The sequence below is a fragment of the Leptinotarsa decemlineata genome, unplaced genomic scaffold (assembly GCF_025532065.1).
Source record: "Leptinotarsa decemlineata unplaced genomic scaffold, Ldec_3_MD MMD2_tig00026369_RagTag_RagTag, whole genome shotgun sequence".
Classification (NCBI taxonomy): Eukaryota; Metazoa; Arthropoda; class Insecta; order Coleoptera; family Chrysomelidae; genus Leptinotarsa; species Leptinotarsa decemlineata.
This window is the reverse complement of record NW_027412709.1, coordinates 5,876,277-5,899,110: the sequence shown is the minus strand read 5'-3', so window position 1 is coordinate 5,899,110 and position 22,834 is coordinate 5,876,277. Positions and strand designations below refer to the sequence as shown.

Sequence of the window (22,834 nt, the reverse complement as noted above, 5' to 3'; positions counted from 1 at the left end):
GATTCTTCAATATTATCTGTACCAATGCACGTTATTTAACTCTACTCTCTTCAGTTCACCCTACTTCGCTACCCACTAGAGATGCCTGACGTCACAGCCAAGCCCACCTCCCAACTGGATGTCGATACCAACAGGCTGTGATCGTTGCGCTCTCGGAGAGGGCAGACGTTAGCACAGTCCTCGGCCGTCTGCGTGTCACCATCGATACCGAGGCTAGAGCGATGCGTTACGTCACAGTCTTCACTGCATCGATAGAGGTAAGGGCACACCGATGAATACGCATTACTCAGCCGCACGTCGTGGAGTGAACATCTCGCTCTCTTACTGTTGAACGGTTGCTGCTGCTGTGACGTCACACCACTACAAACTTGGCGGGCTCACGCCGATGGAACATTCATTACATGGAGGATCTTCGAAGTATGCAGACGTATGTTTGTACATAGACAAGCACATGATCATGTGACGTATGTAGAGGTCATTGCAATGTTAATGTGATCCGAGACAGACTAAAATCTCAAGGTCAACCCCAAGGTTATGCAACTTTGAACATTGTTCGAAATAGCTGTGAAAATATGAAGTGTGAATGAAAGTCATTCAAAGTCAAATCTAAAACACTACCTCAAAGTCGCCTTATCCTTATTACCTTGTGACGTACGTTAAGGGTGTGACGTAGATCAAGGTCGAAGCCAACTCGATGCGTCGAACACAGGCGCTGCCCCCCCCCCCTCCCCACCACCACCACCACAACCAATTCCAACTCGATGTGTTGACAGAAGGCGATACAAGCAAACAGTGGTCGTTGAAACTTTACGGAGTCACGATGGATACCGTCCAAACTGGTGAAGAAGGACCGCTCATCAGTCGATGGATCTTCGTGGTATTCAGACGTATGTTTATTCTGTACAAACAGGTACAGAGTACACATGAAGGACAATATCAAACCCTGACTTTACAATGTATGCAATCTAGTTTCCTGATCTCAAAGTTGAATTCCATGTTCAAGGTCATGAACATACATGAAAAATGTAAACCCTGTACCGTGCATTCCCACACACCAACCAAATGTAATTACGTCACTATGTCACACACACATACACACACAAAATTTCATATGAAAAAAAAATTCTGAACGATCCCTGCACCAGACACTTCAAGGTCACATCGCCTTGATGTTACTAAACAACAACAAAAAAGCAATTAATACGTCATAGTGGTGGGGGGAGGCCCAGAACCGAAAAAAAAAATTCTGAACGATCCATACACCAGACACTTCAAGGTCACATCGCCTTGACTTCACTAAAAAACAACAAAAAAAAAGCAATTAATACGTCATAGTGGTGGGGGGAGGCCGAGAATCAGCTGTAAACAACTACTGGAATTTATGGGTTTAACAACCCCTAGAATGCTCAGGATGGTATTTTAAGTTGGCATCTTCTCTCTCAAATACCTGTCCTTGCAGCATTCCTGAAAATTCTATAAAATCGATGTTCCAAATTCAGATTTCAGTTTCATACTTGATAATGGGATCAAACCCGAAACCGGTCGTGAAATAAAACTTTCCAGTGGTATTTAGACGAAAGTGTTTTCATTCATTTCATTTAAGGAATTACTTACTTCATTTCAATTTCCATTATAATTATAGTGTTCGTTTCGGATGTTATTTTTGCTACCATTTTTTTTCTGCTCATCAAAAAACATATACTATATTTTTGTTGTACATATGTTTCAGATAATCATAAAAGATTTTCTTATTCGAAATTCATTGTAGAAAACGCTTAGAGCAATGGAAAAATATGAATAGGTACCTAAAAATGAGTAAAAACTTTCAAAAAACTCTACGGTACATAGGGATATATTCTGAGAGCCCACATCAAGTGCCAATAGCAAAATGTGGACATATTTTCAATATGTCTGCGAATAAAGAAGATATAGGCAAAAAAATAATATGTGATTTTTTTGTTTTTTCTGTATATCTTCAGAACTAAAAGTGGTATATTTGCCATAATTCAACCGACACTCTATCTCTTATCGTTTACGGGATCCCCATGAGTAGGGTGCTAATGCCGACTGAACGCCTCCCCCCACCCCTTTTAACCTTGAGACGTCACACGACCTTGAATGACGTCACCTAACCTTGAACGTCGTACACGTAGTATGAGCCTGAATGCGGTGTTTGACCTTGAGTGTGGGGTTTGACCTTGACGTTCGACACTTCGACTACCTCGAGCTTGCTCCATGGCATTGAATGTTGACCTTGAATGAAATCGTGACGTGTACAGAATATAACCTTGAACAGTGGGCGTTCGGCGTTGTCCCCTCCCTTGTTGGTAATTCCTATATAAGTTCAGAATATCGTATGACGTCACCTAACCTTGAACGTCGTACACATAGTATGAGATTGAATGCGGTGTTTTACCTTGAGTGTGGGGTTTGACCTTGACGTTCGACACTTCGACTACCTTGAGCTTGCTCTGTGGCATTGCATGTTGACCTTGAATGAAATCGTGACGTGCACAGAATATAACCTTGAACAGTGGGGTTCGGCGTTGCCCCCTCCCTTGTTGGTAATTCCTATATAAGTTCAGAATATCATGCTTCCACATTCAGTTTAGACACTCTAAAATACCCAAATAGGTAAACAGAAGTACTTGTCGAATTCCAAAGTGAAGACAACGAGTATCAACCCATCCGAGAGGGCGTTTTCGTCAGTGAGGTGAATATATATTTTATTTTAATTAACCGTAATTTCACTATATTCATGAATATGGATAATTTGAAATTTGACATTGAAAAAATTAATTTTTCTATAATTCAACAAAGTGAAGCTTTAGAGCAGAAACCTATAAACGCTCTGGTTATTGATAAAGAATATAAAATTGAAAAAATGTCAATGTATTCCACACGATATGGTAAATCAATTCAAGTAGTTTTATTGGATGAGGAAAGTGATACTCCTTTTAAAGCATGGCTTCCAAAACGTGTCACAGAGCAATTACCAGAAGACTTCATTCGTGAAGTGAATTCATCCAAAGCCAAATTCACACTTACTTATATGGGTCAAAGTTCGCAGGATTATCCTGGTGCTAAAACCCGATCATTGATGAAATTCAATGTTTTAGATTGAACATTTTGAAATTATGATTTTTTTTTGTAAATAGTGAAAATATGGTAGATTAATATAAAATATGTATCAACTTGGTCACTTCATAGACATAGTCAGATTTCAAGTGAGTATTTTTTTTTATATTATTTGCAAACTAATGAATGCCATTTATGAATTTCCAGAACTCACCATTCTATAAATATGTGGATGCAATATTCAGCCCAAGAGTGGCCGGAAGCAGTGGATTTGGATTCCGCCATAAGAAAAATGGCTTGGGAGATGGCTGATCTGAGTTTTGATGCTCTACATTCATCAAATTATGATTTGAGTGTATGTTACGATGCTGAAGAGGTGCGAAAACTTTTGGAGCTTAGTGAGAAGTATGAACTCGGTGTGGCATTGTGTCATAAATATTCATATGGGAGTAGAAATTTGGATGAGTTCTGTGAGTTGATAATTGAAGCAGACTTGAAACATTTTCTTCAAGACATATGCACCTACCTACCGCAAAATATCATAGAGAAATATCAATTGGAACCACAGAGTCCCAACCCGCAACTGGAAGAAGCGATAAATGATGGTGTTGTAAATATTTGAAATCTGTTGTATATGTTTGTGAATAAAATAATGTTTCAATCCATATTTGTTTGTATCTAATTGTTTGGTGAATAAAAGATATAACATAATTATTGAGTGTTTTATTATTCATCAATATCGAATATTTCATAGCATATTACATGTCAATCTTATTACAATCCAGTTTGAACAGAGCCATTAAGAGCATTATATGATAGAACAGCATCGTGGAGGATGAGTGCATATACTTTGGTGTTTGCTGGAAACTTCACCTTGCGTGTTTCGAATTCTATTTTGATGTCGACAGTGGATGACTTCATAGCTTCGGGTTGATGGGAGCAGTCGATAATGAATAGTGGGTTGTTGCGAAAGCTACCAATATCCATCATCGGTTCACTCATAGTTTTATAATAGTAGCTACGTTGGAAGTTTTCATATGCATAGTAAGCTGATGAGTCTAACTTCTTGTCGAAATCCAGATTCCAACGCTCATATGGGTATACTTCAGAGTTCAGAGATAGTCGAATATTATTAATATTCACATGTGTGAATTTCGTTACATCTTTTGACATATTTTCGGATTGGTCGGTGTTTTGAAAGCCGATGATTATATATCGTGGTCTTTCGAGGCTGCTGGTTGTCTTCACCGCCCATATATCCGAGGATGTATCACGAAGTGTGGGTAATTCATAAAGGTCCCACATACGATAAGCCACCTTCACTTTAGCATTATTACCATTTTTATTTATGCGATTCAATAGTTTCAGTTTCTGTCGATCTTCCGGCACAATGTGCCTGATTCTCCATTCTATTTTATTGATTTCCAAATCTGCATCGACTTCCCCAATGAATGAATTTTTGAATGAGCGAGCTATAATCAAAATGAGCTCCTGCTTCACATTCATTATCCCCTTATTGTAATCTTCAGCAAAACCCATGAGATACTTCAAGGGTAATTTACCACTAAATACATTGCTAACGGGATCGAATATATCTTGTTTATTCACATCGAGTCCCCATCCTATCGGTAGTAGCGAATTTGCATGCGTTTTTCCGAATGATATCATCGTTTTCATTGTGGTAGTTATGCCGGGTTTTCGAACAACAACCACTTGCTCACCACCCATTTCATAGCGAATTTCGTCGAAGAGAAAGGCGAGAGCATTATTGGATAGGTAGCACCGCTTTGTGGCATCAGATGGTGTGAACTTCCCCTCGATATAAATGTAACTATCTGCAATATCGAGTATGAGATCTTGATAATTGATTGGAATTCGTATTTCATCTGAATTTTTGTAATATGGTGAACCATACGGCTTATATGTATGCTCATGAAGGCTGATGAGGGAATGGTCGAACATGGGCTCCTCGAACACTTCCAATTTATCACTTGTGGTGATTGTCGCCATGTTATTACTATTTTTTATATCGCACCTTCAAGCCAATAGATTTGAGAAAGTTCAGGCTACTAGCACTTATTCTATATCTTGACCGTTTGGCAGATATACGTGGAATGAATCGACTGCTGGATTTTCGCTTCTTTAAATGCACATGATCATAGCCTCCACCAAATACATTATGCTGACTCAACTGCTGCCGCTGCGGCAATCGCTGACTATTGAAGCACAACCCCATTTTTAGAAACGATAATCGCAGAATTTATAGTTCCATCAATGAATATCACCTGCTCAGCGTTAGGAAGTAACAAATACTGAGTAACAATTTGATCAACTTCAGCTTTATATTGACTTTTTTCACAGATGATCATCGCTCACCATCGTTTTTGCTCGATCGTTTGAATGCTTATCGAGGGTTGTTTTTTCAAATCAGATTGCAGCGATTTGATATCCTTATCCATATGCTCATACTTTTTTACAAATTCTACTAATTTCAGTCCAAGCGTAATGAGATCTTCCCTCACTGATACGGAATATTTTTCTACTCCATCTAATTTCAAATTTATTTTGTCAATATCAGTATCTAATTCTCCTCTCATCTTTGAGATGTAAAAACCGACATATCCTCGATTAACACAATCCGTACTCTCTTCAGGCTCTGCTATATTTTTCAAACGTTTATTTTCCATATCAAAGTTTCCATCGGTTGTTAATTTGAAACCAACTCCAGGCTGCCCACGCAAAACAGTATTTGAAACTGCCTTACTTCTGCGACCAAACTTATCGATGCTTCCTTTACTCATTTTCTTTATGATACACTAATGACAGTCATCGATGTTCTGAATCAACGTATGAGGAACGATGATTGTTACTAATGACTGTTGTCGATGTTGTGAATAAATATATGAGAAATGATGATTATTATAGCTTTATCAATTCCAATTTGACTATTATTTTTTCACCATTGAAATTGATCAGATTACCATTATCATCCAATATGCGAAGAGTGATATTGTCGAGGTACTGACGACCACCAGGTCGGATTGGCCTATAAATAATATTTTGTGGCTCCTTGGTGAGTTTGTAACCGGGCTCTACATCAATATCAAATTCAAAGATGCTATGGATTTCATCGCCATTCGAATATGCTCCAGCTGTGACATTACAATCCACACGAATAATCCTCACCTTATTGATATTCACGGGCAATGTTGATTCATGTATTTCACCACAATTGAAAACATTGTCATCGAACCCTAGAAGTTCAGCAATGCTGTTTTCATGTTTGAGATGAATGTAATATTTCGATCGCATTTCACATTTCAGAGTGTTGTTGTTTGCACGTAGGAGAAATACTTCGTCGATATTTTCTTCAATTCCATTTTCTAGTTGCACTTCTTTGGATTTCATGAATCTTTGAATCACCTTATTAATTTCATCAATTTCATATGCCCCAGGTGGAATTTTTATAATAGTGGGGGGTGAGATAATTGTCTTCGAATAGCCGATAACATTATTCTTAGCATCTACATTGAATATGGAATTGTAGGAGTAGAAACCATGTAATCCCAGACCATAATTACTATTGGTATCCAATTCGATGGGTGGGTAGAAGTTGGCACTCAACTCGCTAGAGAATCCCGACAATGAAAACGTGCGTGACATGACTGACGAATTTTCGATGATTCATGTCTTTTTATTGCTGACAGCAGAAATTGTGGACCAATCGTCGCTTTTTCGGTGGTCTATCCATATCATTATGTGTGACTACATTCACATCATTCACTTTACAATAACAACAAAAAATTTTTCTTGTAGGTGGACCATCATTCATATCGGAATTACTACTGCTACCGCTGGAATCATTGTAATGCTCTTGACAGTACTGATACTTCAAGACATCAATATCATTTTGTAGGTTTTGTGGTAACTTATCCCATACAGATGCAATTTCATGTGATGCACACCCAATCAACACCTCTTTCGGCATATCAGCGAGTTGTTCTTTACTCATTTTTTGTAAAGTGCGTACTCTGGAATATGCGATCAATGAATGACTCATCCTCTTGATACTCTCCCTATCCTGTACTGGTGTTAACTCCATGTCTTGTTCTGAAGAAACTTCAAACACAAATGGCCACACCATACTGTGTTGAATCGTTGTTCACGCTTATAGTTATATGTGATAGTATTGATAGGATTCGAACCCATATAAAAATAGTGAATCAGTTCTTTGGGAGGGGGTAAATCGCCAAAACTATCAAAATATTTTATCGAAGTTCCCCTTTTTCTATATGCTACCCAATGTGTCCCTTGACCATGTCGACTATCCAAATTTACTATGGCAGATTCATATCGGAGTGGTCCTGATTTTGGTAAATCGTCACGCATATATACCCCCCGAAAATATGGAATCGTCATTTTCTTAGCGTAATAGTTGAGGTCGATATTGGAGAGAGCTCTTTTAGGTAGCAAATTTATGAGTTTTTTGAATTTTGAGGTTTCAAATAGACTCCTAATCCTTTGCGGTAAGGCTTCAAGTAGATACCACTTCCTTGTTTACCTATAGCAATTGCCTCCATGTGTTTATTATGGCGATTTGTCTCACTCAACTGCTCCCTACTCGCTTTTGCTGCTTGAACTGCTTTCGTTATACCAGCAGTAGCACCGGCTAAACTACCTAGTGCTGATAAACCAGCAAAAATTGGAATGAGTGGTAGTATTCCACCAATTTTAGGAATCGGTATGATTCGCGGTGTGCGAATTTTCTTTTTCCCACCTGCAGCCCTCATATATTTGCGTGCTGCTTTGAGTGCAATTTCAGCTGCTCTTTTAGAATTTTTGACAACAAATTCACTTCCACCCGCTTTGTGTAGAACATCACGCACTTTCTGAACGATCCCAGAACCAAAAGCTATCACCTTAGAAGCTTTCAATATTTTTTTAACTTTTTTTTTCTTAATAGAACGCTTTTTCTTCGGAATGTGTGACTGCTTGGGAGATGAGTCACAACCCATACCAAATCGGCGTTTCCCTTTCATTATATTCGTAACTAGCCAAGCAGCTCCTTTTTCTCCAATAGTAGCGTCTTTTGCTTTGACACGATTCCAAGCACTTTCTGCAAGCTCCTTATCCGCTATGTGTCTAGCTGCAAGATTATCAGGGTTCTGTGAATATGCAATATCGTGTTTTTTGCATGCAAAATCCAGCTGATTGACACCCGAATCACCTCTCAACAATCTTTTCTGCAATTTGGTGCCCGGACCGCAATACTGATAGCCAGGTAAGTGTAATTCAAATGGTAGATTATTGATGAGGGAATTGATCAATCCTCTACCAGTTTTATTTGAATGCAATTCAGTAGATCTGCATCGACTCATAACCCCTATTTAAATAAAGGAATCGATGTGGAACCCTGCTTATATAGTCTCCAACTGTCATACAATGCGCATATTGAAGCAGAAGCAGCAATTTTCCATCGATAATTTCGATGAAAAAGTGGGTGGTGGATCGGGAAGCGGTGTCAAACAACGTCACGGATCTTTACTTCCACTTTCTATTCGCGGCCTGATTATTGGACCTTCTAACTGTGGCAAGACAAATGTTATGATTTCTTTGCTAACGCATCCTCTAGGATTACGATTCGCAAATGTTTATCTTTATTCAAAGTCTCTTTATCAACCTAAATACGAGTATTTACGTGAAGTATTATCTCCAATCGAAGGGTTGGGTTTTTACACTTTTGCCAATAATGCAGGTGAAATAGTAGAGCCTTCAGACGCCAAACCTGATTCGATATTCATTTTTGATGATGTTATGTGCGAGAAACAGGATGTTATACGATCATATTTCAGTATGGGTCGTCATAAAAATGTGGATTGTTTCTATTTAGCCCAAACATATTCACGAGTTCCGAAACAATTGATACGAGATAATGCAAATTTTATCGTAATGTTCAAACAAGATGATATGAATCTCAATCATATTTTTTCCGACCATGTATCACCAGATGTAACATATAAGCAATTTCAAGATATGTGTGCGAGATGTTGGGAAGATAAATATGGATTTTTAGTAATTGATAAGGATCGAGAAGTGGTAAATGGACGTTATCGAAAAGGATTCGACGCTTTCATATATCCTTGACGTTCTTGAAGAATTGAATCACTTGAGTGCTAGATAGTGGAGATAACACTTCATTATACAAATTCTTGGAGTGAATTATGGAGGGAAAAAATGATGATGAAATATGTTTAAAAAGAAAGTTAATTGAAGCAACGGATGCCGTTCGGAAGAAATTCAATTATATCAAAAGTAGTCGTCTAGGTGATCAATCAGCACTCGAGAGGATCTATGAGCCAATAATAACACCTTTGAAAGTAATATCTGCCAATACTGAAGGAGCATCTCAAATGAATCAAGTGATGCAGAAAACAAAGCCTGCTACACCATTAACAGCCAAAACTATAATTGAAAGTGAGTGGAAACCGAAATTTGAAGGGGCTTCCTCGAAGGATCTTCAAACCTCTCAATTGACAACTTTAGATTCACAATCACCTAATGTATTCGATGATGGTGATGAAGTACAAAAGCATATAAAAAAGTTACTATCAGGAAATCCCTCTTACGATACAGTCTTTGGAGTACACATGAACACTGAAACGGGAAATTTACAAATGGGAGTAGCTGATGTGGAATTTATCGATGAGAAAATTGTGTTTATGAAAAATGGTAAAACTATTGGCTCTTATCAGGGCACTCCAAAACTATATAACTTGATATTCATGAAAGTACCATCGAGAAATATCCCCTCTTCCGATATGACCACATATGGTGATATACTCAAATTAACAAAGGCTGCATATAAATACAATGAGAGAAAACAAGGTCTTCTATCGAATAATTGGAAGAAATATAGAGAAATAATCCTACCATTATTATCCAATGGAAACCCTAGTAGAGAAGGTGCTGGCATGATCAAAATACCCACCCAGAAAAAATATATCAGAAATAAGCATACAGATTATGTTTATTGGAATGAACTCGAAGAATTGATTGATCGCCTTCGACTACTTTGGAGTTCACGACTGGCTGGACATACCGGACATGATAATGGAATATTAGCCATAATTGAGGAATTACGTGAAGAAGGATTAGTCTATTGATCGCAATATCATGAATATGATGTGTGAAACTGGCTCAGTCGATCACAAACGATCTAACTATGCATACCACAATTGATAAATTTGGTCGTAGAAGAGGTGGTGTTAGTAAACCAATAGTTGGAAGATCTGGTGTTGGATTCATTCTCACACCAAATGGTGATTATGATATTCAGAATAAGCGGTTTCAAAATGTTGGTGAACCTGTAGACAGTAAAGATTCTGTTACTAAAGGATATGTTGACGATCACATTAGAAAAGTCAATGAGACAACTCTGAAGTATTTCCAAGAATTCATTGCATCAACGCTACGTAACATCGGAAAACATATTGATTCAAAACATAATGAGGTGCAAATAATCATTGACAAAAATGCACTCATCACTTCTGCATTAGCTGATCAATTGAGTAATGTGGAAAAGCGAACTGACGTAATAGCTAAGTTGGTTGATACTTTTACTGAGCGAGTCATTGAAGTTTAATAGTCAATCGTTACACTTGCACCTGAACAGTAGAAAAGTGATTCCTCAATTTTATCATCTTGAAGAAGTCTTAGAGCAGTAATATGAGTAATGCAAAATGGCAGGTTGTGAAAGAAATACACAAGCCGGCGCGTCGAAATTTCCCCCGTCGGAAGACAATAATAAAGGGTTTTTCTGACTTGTGGCAGATGGATTTGATGGAAATGCAACCATATTCTAAAGAAAATGAGGGATGTAGGTACATCCTTATAGTTATCAACTGTTATTCAAAGTTTGTATGGTCAAGGCCGTTGAAGAATAAAACTGGTGATTCAGTTACTGCAGCTATGGCAAGCGTGTTGAAAGATGCTAAATATACTCCAAAAAATTTACAATCTGATCATGGTACTGAGTTCTATAATTCGAAATTCTCATCGTTAATGAAGAAACACAGCATCAATCATTACTCAACATTCAGCACAAAAAAAGCTGCAATTGCAGAACGAGTAATCAGAACATTGAAGAGTTGGCTTTATAAGGAGTTTTCACTTCAAGGTCATTACAAGTGGTTGAACATTCTTCCTAGAATTACTCGTCAGTATAACAACAAAGTTCATCGTACGATTGGTATGAAACCTGCAGATGTGAAACAGTCTACTAAATTGTCAATGTATGCCGAATCTAAGAGTCCACATGTGAAACGTAAAAAAAATACGTTTAAAATTGGGGATAGTGTTCGAATCAGCAAATATAAAAATGCATTCGATAAAGGTTATACAGCAAATTTTACAGCTGAAATATTCAAAGTTGTGAAAGTTAATAATACAGAACCTATAACTTATGCATTAGAAGATGTGAATGGGCAACCAATCAAAGGCTGTTTTTATGGGCTGGAGTTGAATAAAACGAAAGATCCCAATACGTATTTGGTGGAGCGAGTTTTAAAAAGAAAAGGACATCGCCTCTATGTAAAGTGGCTGGGGTTCTCTGAAGATCACAACTCATGGATCGATGAAAATTCTTTAGTGTAATGACATTATCATGATTGTACTCAATATTAGATAAAAAATAAAAAAATAGTGTATTAAAATTGTTTTATTTATTAAAAACTAAATAGAATAATAACCTTAGAAATGATGCAAGTAATATGTAAACTATTGGTTTTATTTTTCATAAATTCAACATATTGAAATCACTTCAAGATGTGTATGTTAGCATAAGATTTCCATGAATCCTCCGTCTCTCTATCCGCTTTTCATGGGTTAGACACCAGCACTCTCGAAAGTGGACATCTCTGTTGGGGTGAAATTGGCCGACATTCTCACACAATTGCCAATCATTTCTACAAGCACTGCATAAATTGTTCCAACAATCCACACTATATTCACCACATTGTAGACATCGCTGGACTAATGTATCGCAAGTCGCTACACAATTTATGCATATATTCCTTGAAATGCCCATATTATTACACATAATCTCTTTCGAACATTCTCTGCACTGCTGGCGGTAGTCACTTACTTCTAGAGTTGAACCATTTATCCTCTTCCGAAGTGGGTCTGGATTCCTTGCCACAACACATCTACGACACAGGCCGGTACATGGGTAGATATATGTTTCAGGCCAATACCCATGGCAGTTGTAACACACTATATGTTTGCCAATTTTGATTGGAAAGCCGCGTATTGTCGGTTTTGTATCCCACTCTTTAGGGAAAGACATATTCACTGATAGATGTACAAATATTCAATCGATGAATTTAACTACACTCTCACGCTCCCATGTTTCCCTCTTATAAACAGGTACCGTGAAGAGTGGGGTAGAGTGGAGGGAGCTACCACCACCACTGTCAAAAATCATATAAAAATCGGTGAGTGATTGTAAACTTCAGTCAGTATTCAAGTATCACCACAAGAATACATTAATATGTCTGCCCAGAGAGCTGCTGTGTTAGCATTATTATCTCAGAGAGATATTAATAACCATGAGCTGGTGGAAGAGTTTGAAGACGTTGGACGGATAGTGGGTGTTGACGAAGAAAATGATGGTGGAGATATGCAGTATGAGGTGAATGAGCAAGGTGCAGAAGGTGGCTTAAATATCGAAGACGATGAGGCAATTGAGCAAGGTGTTGGGGATTTAGACATTGATGATGATGAAGAAGGTCTTGTTGAAGAAGAAGATGAAGGTATCGCAACAGATTCGACTCACGAGACTGACGACAGCGGAGTAGTTATTGGCAATGTTGAGTGGTTGAATATCACTGAGACATTGGATGATCCGTTAGATTTGTATTGTGTAACGGATAGCCATGTCAGGATCAAAACGATTGACGGTGAAATAGAGAAGTTGTGTTGGTGTTGCTTCCGCTTTTATTCTGTGCGGAATAACAATGGAGGGTATTATGAGCACGTCGACATTCATTACACCGCCCGCTTCATGGAGATGGGGCAAACATGGTGTAAAGCATGTGATAGGCCTTTGACCAACTTTAGGAGAATAGCCGTCTGTATCATATGTAACAACACCCCACCTCTGGAGATGTAACCGTGGACCTTCGGGTCAACAAAAAAAAACAGCCCTTTTCAGGGCTACATTATTTAAACAAAGAGTAGATATCTCATAATGAGGTTGCAACAACACCCCATCTGCGGAGCAGTTACCGTGGACTTTCGGGTCAACAAAAATACAGCTCTTTTCAGAGCTACAAACAAAGTGTAGATATCTAATAATAAGATTGATCACTCAGTCAAAGAAATAGAATATTTTGAGTGTCACATAATCATACGAAGAGTAGTTTGTAATATATGGATATACCTCTAAAATGTACATCCATATACATATGAGGTATGCACAAATGTGTTATAGAATATGTAAGTTCTCTGAATATCTTATCTTTGTAAAATAAATCACATTGAAAAATGATTGTTTAAGCGTCCGAGTGGATTTGAATCTGTTTGATAACATACTAGCTCTCTCTTATCTGAACAATTGCAGAATTCATGTCAAGATTTGGAAATATAATTTTCATAAGACAATATTTCAAATTCGAGGGGTGTTTATTCAGAGTAGTCAATAAGAGTAATTGGTATTGTAATTCAGAATATTTATTTCAAAGGTGGAAAGGAGAGAGGGAGGTAGACACTGCCCCAACCACGCAGTGTCTCGTGTACACCAACCAAACAAAATGTGTACTCCGAGGAAGGATAAAGGATGGGTGAAATAGGGAAAAAAATAGGGAAAAAAAAGGAAAGGATTACAAGTCGTCGTCGTCGTCGCTGTCATCGGGTCGGGGGAAGTACTGCCACATCACCGAACCCTCAGAAAACGCCATTTCCTCCGCAAATGCGTCGTCGTCCCAGAGATCGTCATCATCATCATCCGAGCTGCAAGAGTCTTCGGAGTGGTCTTCGGTACTGGTCACATGCAGTACCTGGACCGAAGATGTGGAAGGGTGATGAGGCGTGGTGGTTGAATCGGCCTCCATATCTGGATTCTCCATATCGGAATCCTCCAACTGAAGATCCGGGAGTGGCGCTGTAGGTTCTTCCGCCTGGGGTCCGGTCGTGGAATCGGCTTCCTGGTATGTTGACATGCTGACGATAGCTACTCAACTGAAGATTACATTGAGGAACTCCTACATTTATACTCTTGCACAGGAGGGGGTATAGTGGGAGGCGGAGTGGGGGGGAGGTGGGGGTCGCAAAAAACGCGCCCCGGATGCAAGTGGCGGATGTTGAGCGCCCCAGGCCGCGAAGCGGCCTGCTGAGCGATCGCTTCACGATCGCGAAGCGATCGTGAAGCGATCGCGAGCATTACTAGAATCAGAGCATTACTAGAGCATTACTAGAGCATTACTCAGCTCAGAGCATGCTCAGAGCATTACTAGAATCACTTTTATTTATTCTCTAGAAAAAATAACTATTTTACAATTCACACACTTTCAAATGATGGAAATTCTATACAATTATTCTATTTAACTAATTTTATTCTATATACTACATGTGACTAGAAAATGACTAGAATGAAGGAATAAATACTGCCCCAACCACGCAGTATTTTATGTGCAACAACCAAAATAGATATGCACTCCAATATTCCTTATTTTATTTTTTCATTCATAACATTCATAACCTTAAAATTAACATGCAAGTTTTTATTATATTCCTAAAATTACAATTTTTTTATTCTAAACATACATCTAACTTAAACTAAACAAAAATATATTTACAAAAGGGGTTAGGTATTAAGGAACCCCTGGCACATGGCATCCCATTCCTGAACAAGAGGTCCATATTTTTGGATGTAAGCCAAACTCTTTCCTTGTTGCGAATCTTCTTCTTGAAGTTTCGCCCTAAGCATAGAGAGTCGCTTCTCTAATTCCAGTTTCTGGGCCTCGATGGTGGAAATATCCGCCATCAAGGCCCTTTTTCTGGAATCAGAACCATCCACAACCTTCTTTTCCCTCAAATATCTCTTTTTCACAGACTGTGCATAGGTAATAGACTCTTTGAGTTTATTACCCTCTACCACAGTCTGTGAAAGGACATTTTCCGGGCCAACCTCTTGTTCGGAATGCTCAACACGTACCTGGGGGGTGACTGGAGGGGGTGACGCATTCCGATGGACCTGGGGGGTGACTGGAGGGGGTGACGCATCCCGATGGACCTGGGCGACGACTTCCACCAAGTTCTGCACCTCCATCACTGGAAGGGGTGCTGTAGGCCAACCAACGTAAGGTGAGTTCTTTTCACACTTTTTGCGAAAAGCACTCAACTTACCACCCCTCCCACCTTTGGCTTTGGATGCCTTCACAGGTGCGGACTTCTTCACAGGTGCGGACTTCTTCACAGGTGCGGACTTCTTCATCTTCTTGGCCCTCTTCACCGGTTTCTCGAACTCATCCCCTGAATCGATGGGGGATAATAGTTCGATGGGCGATAAGAAGCTTTGAAGATGTGATAAATCCGCCAGAGACTCGTCCAGGTCCGGGTTGTAGACATTCAGTAAATCTTCGATTTGGGGTGCTGACGAAGAAGTTGGTCCACTGAATGTCGACAAAGTTGGTGGGGGGTCAATCTCCTCCTCCTCGGGGGTTGGTTTGAAGTCCTCGAAAAAGAACTTCAAGTCAGGAGCCGCCACTTCCTGGGTGGAAGTCATCCCCGGTGGTGGAATGGGAGCCGCCACTTCCTGGGTGGAAGTCATCCCCGGTGGTGGAATGGGAGCTGCAGCTGGTGTTGCAGCTGGTGGTTGTACCATGATGTCCTGTAGGACAACCACCCTCCTCCGCTCTACATCCTCCAACTGTCTCTCACTGAGAGTGGTAATCGGGGTCATCAGAGCATTCCTCAGAAAAGACATGATTCTAGAAAGAGAAAATGAAAATATTAGACAATATAATATAAATAGTATGGAAGTGTGTACTTACATCAAGCTGCTTGGAATTTTCAACTAAGTTGGCTGGCAGGTATCTCAGGTTGGCTGCTTCTTTCGAAGGAAGACTGCAATCGAATGATGAACTGTGGCCTCCTCCTCATGTTTTATAGCCGTATGCTCCCTACCACTTCGGGTGCGAATGGGAGTGGGGGTGGAAGTGGGGTAGGATAATTCGTTTGAAATATTCCACAAGTATGAATTTTACAATTTGTTGAACAAACCAGATAATGAGTGAAAAAATTCAATTACTCGATTGCTCTTCCAATAAGGCAATGAGTAAATTTAATTTCTTGTCACTTATACTGTTTTCATCTTTCAGTACATTCAAAAGAATTCTTAAATTTTGTTCGGAACTTGTCTGATAGAATTCAATATCGTTGTGGCCCCAAGGTAATGTCTTGGTGGTATTAGGAATGATGAATCGCTTATCATCATTATGTGATAGCGCGACTTTATTGCACATCAACGTGTAAATATCATGTAAATCACTCCTGAATACATTCATCTTTCTAAATATTATACCGCCTGTTTCAACAATCCTAATGTAATCTTCAATTGAAATTTGATTTTTTATAACGGATTTTTTAATACCTTTTGCTTTCTTTATTTCATCAGACACACTTTGTACATGATATGCTTTCGCACCGGTGCCATGGAAACTGATGATGGGATCACTCGGAAGTTCATCCTTCATATTTCCAATCACCGATTTGCTAACTGGCACATTGAATTTATTACCCAACCTATAGTTAGAAGTGTCAAATTTGTCAACATTTGCAATCATAAAATTATAAAAATTATCCGTCATTATTTTCAGTATCAAAGAATCCGTATCGGTATAGAGAAGAGAAGCTTGTGGTCCGTAATGTTTTTTGATGACATCATAGAAAAAATCATAAATGACTGTTTTCGACATATCCAATATACTGAACCCCAAATACAATGGTTTATTATAACAAACCTTAACTTTATCCATATGTATGACGACAAAGTCTTCCGAAAATATGGATAATGTTTTGAAATTGGGACGAGCTATCAAAGCATTGGCACCCATACCTCTTCTTATGGATTCCCAATGTGTGACAATTCGAATGTCTCTTCTATTGTTTACATTTTCCATCGTTTTGCCAAATATGGAATTTATATTCAATTTGAAGTAACCCTTCTCAAACTTATTGGTAGCCTTATTTCTCAAATTTGTATTTAAATCGATATATTTTTTCAGCCACGGTGACTGATTGAATCTGAGAATTCTATGAGTTTTCATCACCATCAAACCATTACGGACCGCTTGTTTCAAATTCCTATAATGAACGATATATTTCTTTTTATCATTCAAATTAGGAATAAGTTTGGGTATTTTGGACTTTGAACCAGGTGGTATAATACTTTCAACCAAAAATGGTAAATCCGAATGTAGATCGTGTAACTCGACAGGATAATGCACATCTACTTCAAGTATGTATCCTTGGGGGCTATCATCTGGAATACTATTGATATCCAACTGACATATTTCACTGGCGGTCAACCAAGTGAACCCACCAAAAGGTAATGATTGAGACATGCTATGACCATACAGATTTGTTGCATCCAAATACATTATGAAAGATGAAGGTTCTTCGGGATTATAATTTGGAAGAAACTGATTGTTTGCAATATGCTTTCTCTCCGAACACTGGCTTACACCACCACGTATACCGTTTTGGAGAAAATGCACCATATCGATATCAGTTAATAATTCCAAGTTGACACCCGTATACTTCAACATAGCATCCCAAGAAAGACCTGGAGAAGTGAAATAGTGAGCAGGATCCAATTTATATGTATCTAAACTCATATTTCTAAAATTTTCAAAAATATCGCACAACAGTAGAACATCAGATTTTAGGTATATGTCAGAATATTCACCCAAATCTTGACAATTGAATGTGTTCCATACCTGCTTTACTCTATCATAATCCTCATCAGAAACATGTTTTTCATTTAATTTATCATAAAAGTCCACCTTTGATGGTATACTAGAATAATTTAATTTATCTAAAGAATCGATAAAACTGTACGGAAAAACACCTTTCTGCCTCATAAGTTTGAATTTATCCTGTTCCGGAAAATATTTTCTTGTTTCCACAAAATGTTTTTCATCTAAATTGTCACCTAACTCTTGAAGGGAAGCAGCCATAAATTTAAAACTATCGATGAACCTTAATTTCAAAAACTTATTTTTCGTCACTCCATTGTGATCTACTATTCTCTCCATAATTATATGTTTCGTGAAGGAAACATACTTTTCTTTAGTTTGAGCAATGACATCAACTTTTGTTTTGTTTGTGCATAACTCTTTTATGAACAAATGACAGTCATACCCACTGAGATTATGAAAAATTATGGGTATAAAGTTGGGCAATTTGAAATTGAGGTTACAAATACTATGTGCAGCTCCATTTCTTTTTTTCCCCGTTAGATGGCAGTGGTCACGCACCTTAATATCACCATCACCAAATGGTTCTCCACATATACCACATGTGGCGGCAATATTGAAATCATGCTCTTCCTCATCAGTCAATGGACTCATTGGAATGACTTTCTTCAAATATTTGTGATAAATATTGGTGACATCAGCCTCCAAGTTTGACACAAACACTTTAGCTGCATCAGCACCTCTATATAGTACAAATTTAGATATAGAATCATCAAAAGAGCACTTTATGAGGTAAGAAAAAGCATATGGTTCATGAAGATATGTTCGATTTGTATAAGAGTTAGCAGGATTTGGCTCATTAGTATGCACTGGTTTCAGAATAGATTCGAAATCAGCATATACAACGAATGGAACCCTCAACTGTTTCTCGATATTTTCAAATTTCAAAATATTCTCAGGTACCCTTTTACCAAATTTATCAACCCTGAAATTTGTGGATGGTGTCGTTGTCGATATGTGATTACAATCATTCAACTGATGTCGCAATATAGTTCGTTCATTATCAAAGTACAATAAACAACCATCACAAAAATACTTTTTATGACCACGGGCAGATATTTGTGATGATACTAGTCTCGATAAATCCTTAATCCAACAATAATGACTATTACCAGAATCATCTGTAATAATCAACAGATTAACATGACTATTTAATCTACGTTTAGAATAGTGTAACGGACCCACAACTTCATATTCAATTCTACCATTTTTAAAAACATTTTCCAACCCATAAACATTGATAGAGCAATCGTTCATAACCTCAAACTTAGGAATATCTTTCAACTTAACTGGAAATTCCATACCTGCTACATTCAAGACGGTTGAGAAGTGGGGATATGATGAAATTTCATTAAGTTTCTGACTGGCAGGGTATAAAGCTGAAGTCACAGCCCACGCAAAGCAGCACTGATCTTGATTAAGAACATTCACCACACTTTTCTTCAATTCGATGAACCTTGGCAATTTGATGTATGAAGACCCTCCGAAGGGGCTATACTTGTTGATATTCACCTCCAAGTACAAAATTTTCTCAATGGTCCAACCTGAAAATATGGGTTTTCTCTATAAGTCCATCATCATCAACATTTTGACTAGATCACATACCTGAATCCCGATCTTGAAATTCCGCTGCTTTAACAGTTAAACTATCTGCAAAACTGCTATAAACCACATCCAAATCATTCGATTGATCAATTACTTCATTGGGACTATTAAATGATTTGATGTCTGAAAGATCCTTAGTTTGCAGACTGTACCGCCCAAACACTTCCATGTTCACTTTCATGCATTTATGGATATCCAACACTTCTTCGAGTAGTTTCACTACTTTCTGCTTAATTTCATTGAAGAATGTTGGGTAATCCATGTGGTGGTTTTCACTGTCCACTCGGTAGCTCACAATTCGACACTTGAAAGCTGTATTGACAATTTTCACACCTTCCCCATATTGAACACATGCATTTGTTCTGTGCTGCAACGTCCTCCGATGTACATTCATCTGATCGCTTGCAATAGTCAAATTGCAGCAAACGCATGTTTGCAGTGTTGGAAGTGCTGGGGGTGTCAACCGTTGCCTCTTCGATGTTGGAGGTCCATCACCATTTGCGGGTGTGCAGGAATCCCGCTGATGACGACGTAGGTTGTCACTACGAGTGAAACTTTTTTTACAATCAACGCACGAATACATCTTGTATATAGAAATATATACCGTACGATAAGGAGAATTTGAAATGAGTGAAACGTTCACACCACACTCCTTATAAAAGCCCAACTCCTCCCCCCCCACCATAACCCAAATGAGAGCTACAAGGTCAACATTCAATGCCACAGAGCAAGCTCAAGGTAGTCGAAGTGACGAACGTCAATGTCAAACCCCACACTCAAGGTCAAACACCGCAACGCCTAATCCCACTGTATATTCTGTACACGTCACGATTTCATTCAAGGTCAACATTCAATGCCATGGAGCAAGCTCAAGGTAGTCGAAGTGTCGAACGTCAAGGTCAAACCCCACACTCAAGGTCAAACACCGCATTCAATCTCATACTATGTGTACGACGTTCAAGGTTAGGTGACGTCATACGATATTCTGAACTTATATAGGAATTACCAACAAGGGAGTGGACAACGCCGAACGCCCACTGTTCAAGGTTATATTCTGTACACGTCACGATTTCATTCAAGGTCAACATTCAATGCCATGGAGCAAGCTCAAGGTAGTCGAAGTGTCGAACGTCAAGGTCAAACCCCACACTCAAGGTCAAACACCGCATTCAAGGTCATACTACGTGTACGACGTTCAAGGTTAGGTGACGTCATTCAAGGTCGTGTGACGTCTCAAGGTCAAAAGGGGTGGGGGGAGGCGTTCAGTCGGCATTAGCACCCTACTCCCATGTACAGAAACGAATTTGAATAGCCCTGTATATTGTAAATGACGTCGTACTGAACATATGTTATTTTATTTGAACGGTTCACTTCATCTGAAATGACCCATACGGCACTGAAAACGAGCTAGTCTTCCAAATGGAAGACATTGCACAGGTGCCTGATGATTTCAGTTCAGATTTCTGCGCGGCATTAGCTGCACGTCGCTTCCACTGTCAAAACCACAAAATTATTCAATTGAAAAATGGAAACTTTGACTCAATAAGTGTAATATCATCCTAAATCATAGTATTCTGTTTTATTGTGGGATAGATTTGATTCACCCCCACTGATATCTTCTCCAACATTTATTATACATCCTTGGACCTCATCGATAAGTGCTCACTTCTTCAATCTCCTCCACTTGTTTGCAAATGTTTTTAACAATTTTGAGTTGTCATACTTGAAATTTTTCTCCTCCTAGCATCCGCACATCAGGTAGTATGAATGAGACATTATGGGATGCTACTTCCTCCTTGAGTATTGCTCAAATTTTTTCTATGAGGTTCAGTTCCGGATCGTACGGTGGTAGGCACAGTGTCAGACATGCCTGAAGAAGCCATTGTATGGCAAATCACGTGTTGCATTTTTGTGAAACTGTTGATTTGAAATCTCACAATGAAGTGAAAACGTAAATATATGTTGGTTCATCTTTCCTTCTCATATTTTTTTGATTTTCGTGAATATTCAATGCGTTCAGATTCAATGTCAAATATCTAAATCAACACTCCTTTATTTTCCTCTGCTTTTTTTCTCCTGAATCACATTTTTCTTCATTTTTTCTAAAAGTATCAATCTTGCCTTTGAAATTGATTCTCTTTCAATTTTCAACAGCTTCAAATATAATTTCCATGGTAGGCCTCATTTTATGAGTGGCTATACAGAAGTGAATGATTTTTCTGAGTATTTCCTTCTTGAATCCAGTTTAGGAAATGGAAATACTGAATATCGGATTTTAATAGTGATCTATTCAAATTTCGATTGGGATATTATTTTTCTATGGTGTTTAGTTTCAACAAATAAATATAGACTTTCTAGAAAATATCTTTTCTGTTTCATAAAAGATTATTCATAACAAAGTCAAAATAGTTGCTTTACAAAGAACAATATATTCGATAAAAAAGTGCATGTATTTTACTGTTGATCATGAAAGATCATGAGCGCGATCAGAAACATTCTTTGATCAACCAACTGTACTTGTGTCGAAGCTATTTCCTGAGTTGTGTGGCCGTAGTCTGCAGGTATTTATGCCTGACCTTTCATCTACTACTGCGGTTGATATAATCAAAGGCACCCACCAATGATGATTGATACAAACCCGGTGACAAATTTCAACTTGTCAGTTTCTACGCAAGCACCTCGACCGTTACCTCATCGTCTGTGATAATATTTATCGCTTCAGTAGACGAAATGTCAGGCATACAAACCACGGCCAAACAACCCGAAAAATAGCTTCGATACAGTTATCTCCTGCTGCGAATGTATACACTCTTTAATCAACCCACTGTAATTTCAATAAAAAAGCGTTTTCAGAAATCATCTGCGACTGCTTATAATAACAATGACGATTAAACTGAACTGCTAACGTGGTATTTAGGAAACTAAAATACACTCAAATCGGTAGCACAGCTTTTCAATAATGAAGTTAAATGAGCTAGCTGAGATCGAAAATACAATTTGGATCCCTATAGAGGGCGCCATGTCGATCTTCAAACAATATTTTTGAAATGCTTAATACAGGAGTGTAGAAAGGTACATTCGTCACCTGCGCCTGTATGAGTCAGCCAATAAGTACA

At 38.4% G+C, this 22,834-nt stretch overlaps 2 protein-coding genes across 2 annotated transcripts in view; both read right to left on the bottom strand.

The window, feature by feature from the left end:
- The window catches only part of LOC111507510 (uncharacterized), a 484,193-nt gene that overhangs the window by 382,301 nt on the left and 79,058 nt on the right, over positions 1-22,834 (bottom strand). The window lies entirely within an intron of this gene.
- Positions 14,595-16,207, bottom strand: LOC141486755 (uncharacterized). Its single transcript, XM_074185267.1, has 2 exons — positions 16,128-16,207; positions 14,595-16,064 (listed from the first exon to the last, which is right to left on the bottom strand). Exon 2 carries the CDS (start codon positions 16,058-16,060, stop codon positions 14,939-14,941), a length of 1,122 nt encoding a protein of 373 aa, XP_074041368.1. The 5' UTR covers positions 16,061-16,064; positions 16,128-16,207; the 3' UTR covers positions 14,595-14,938.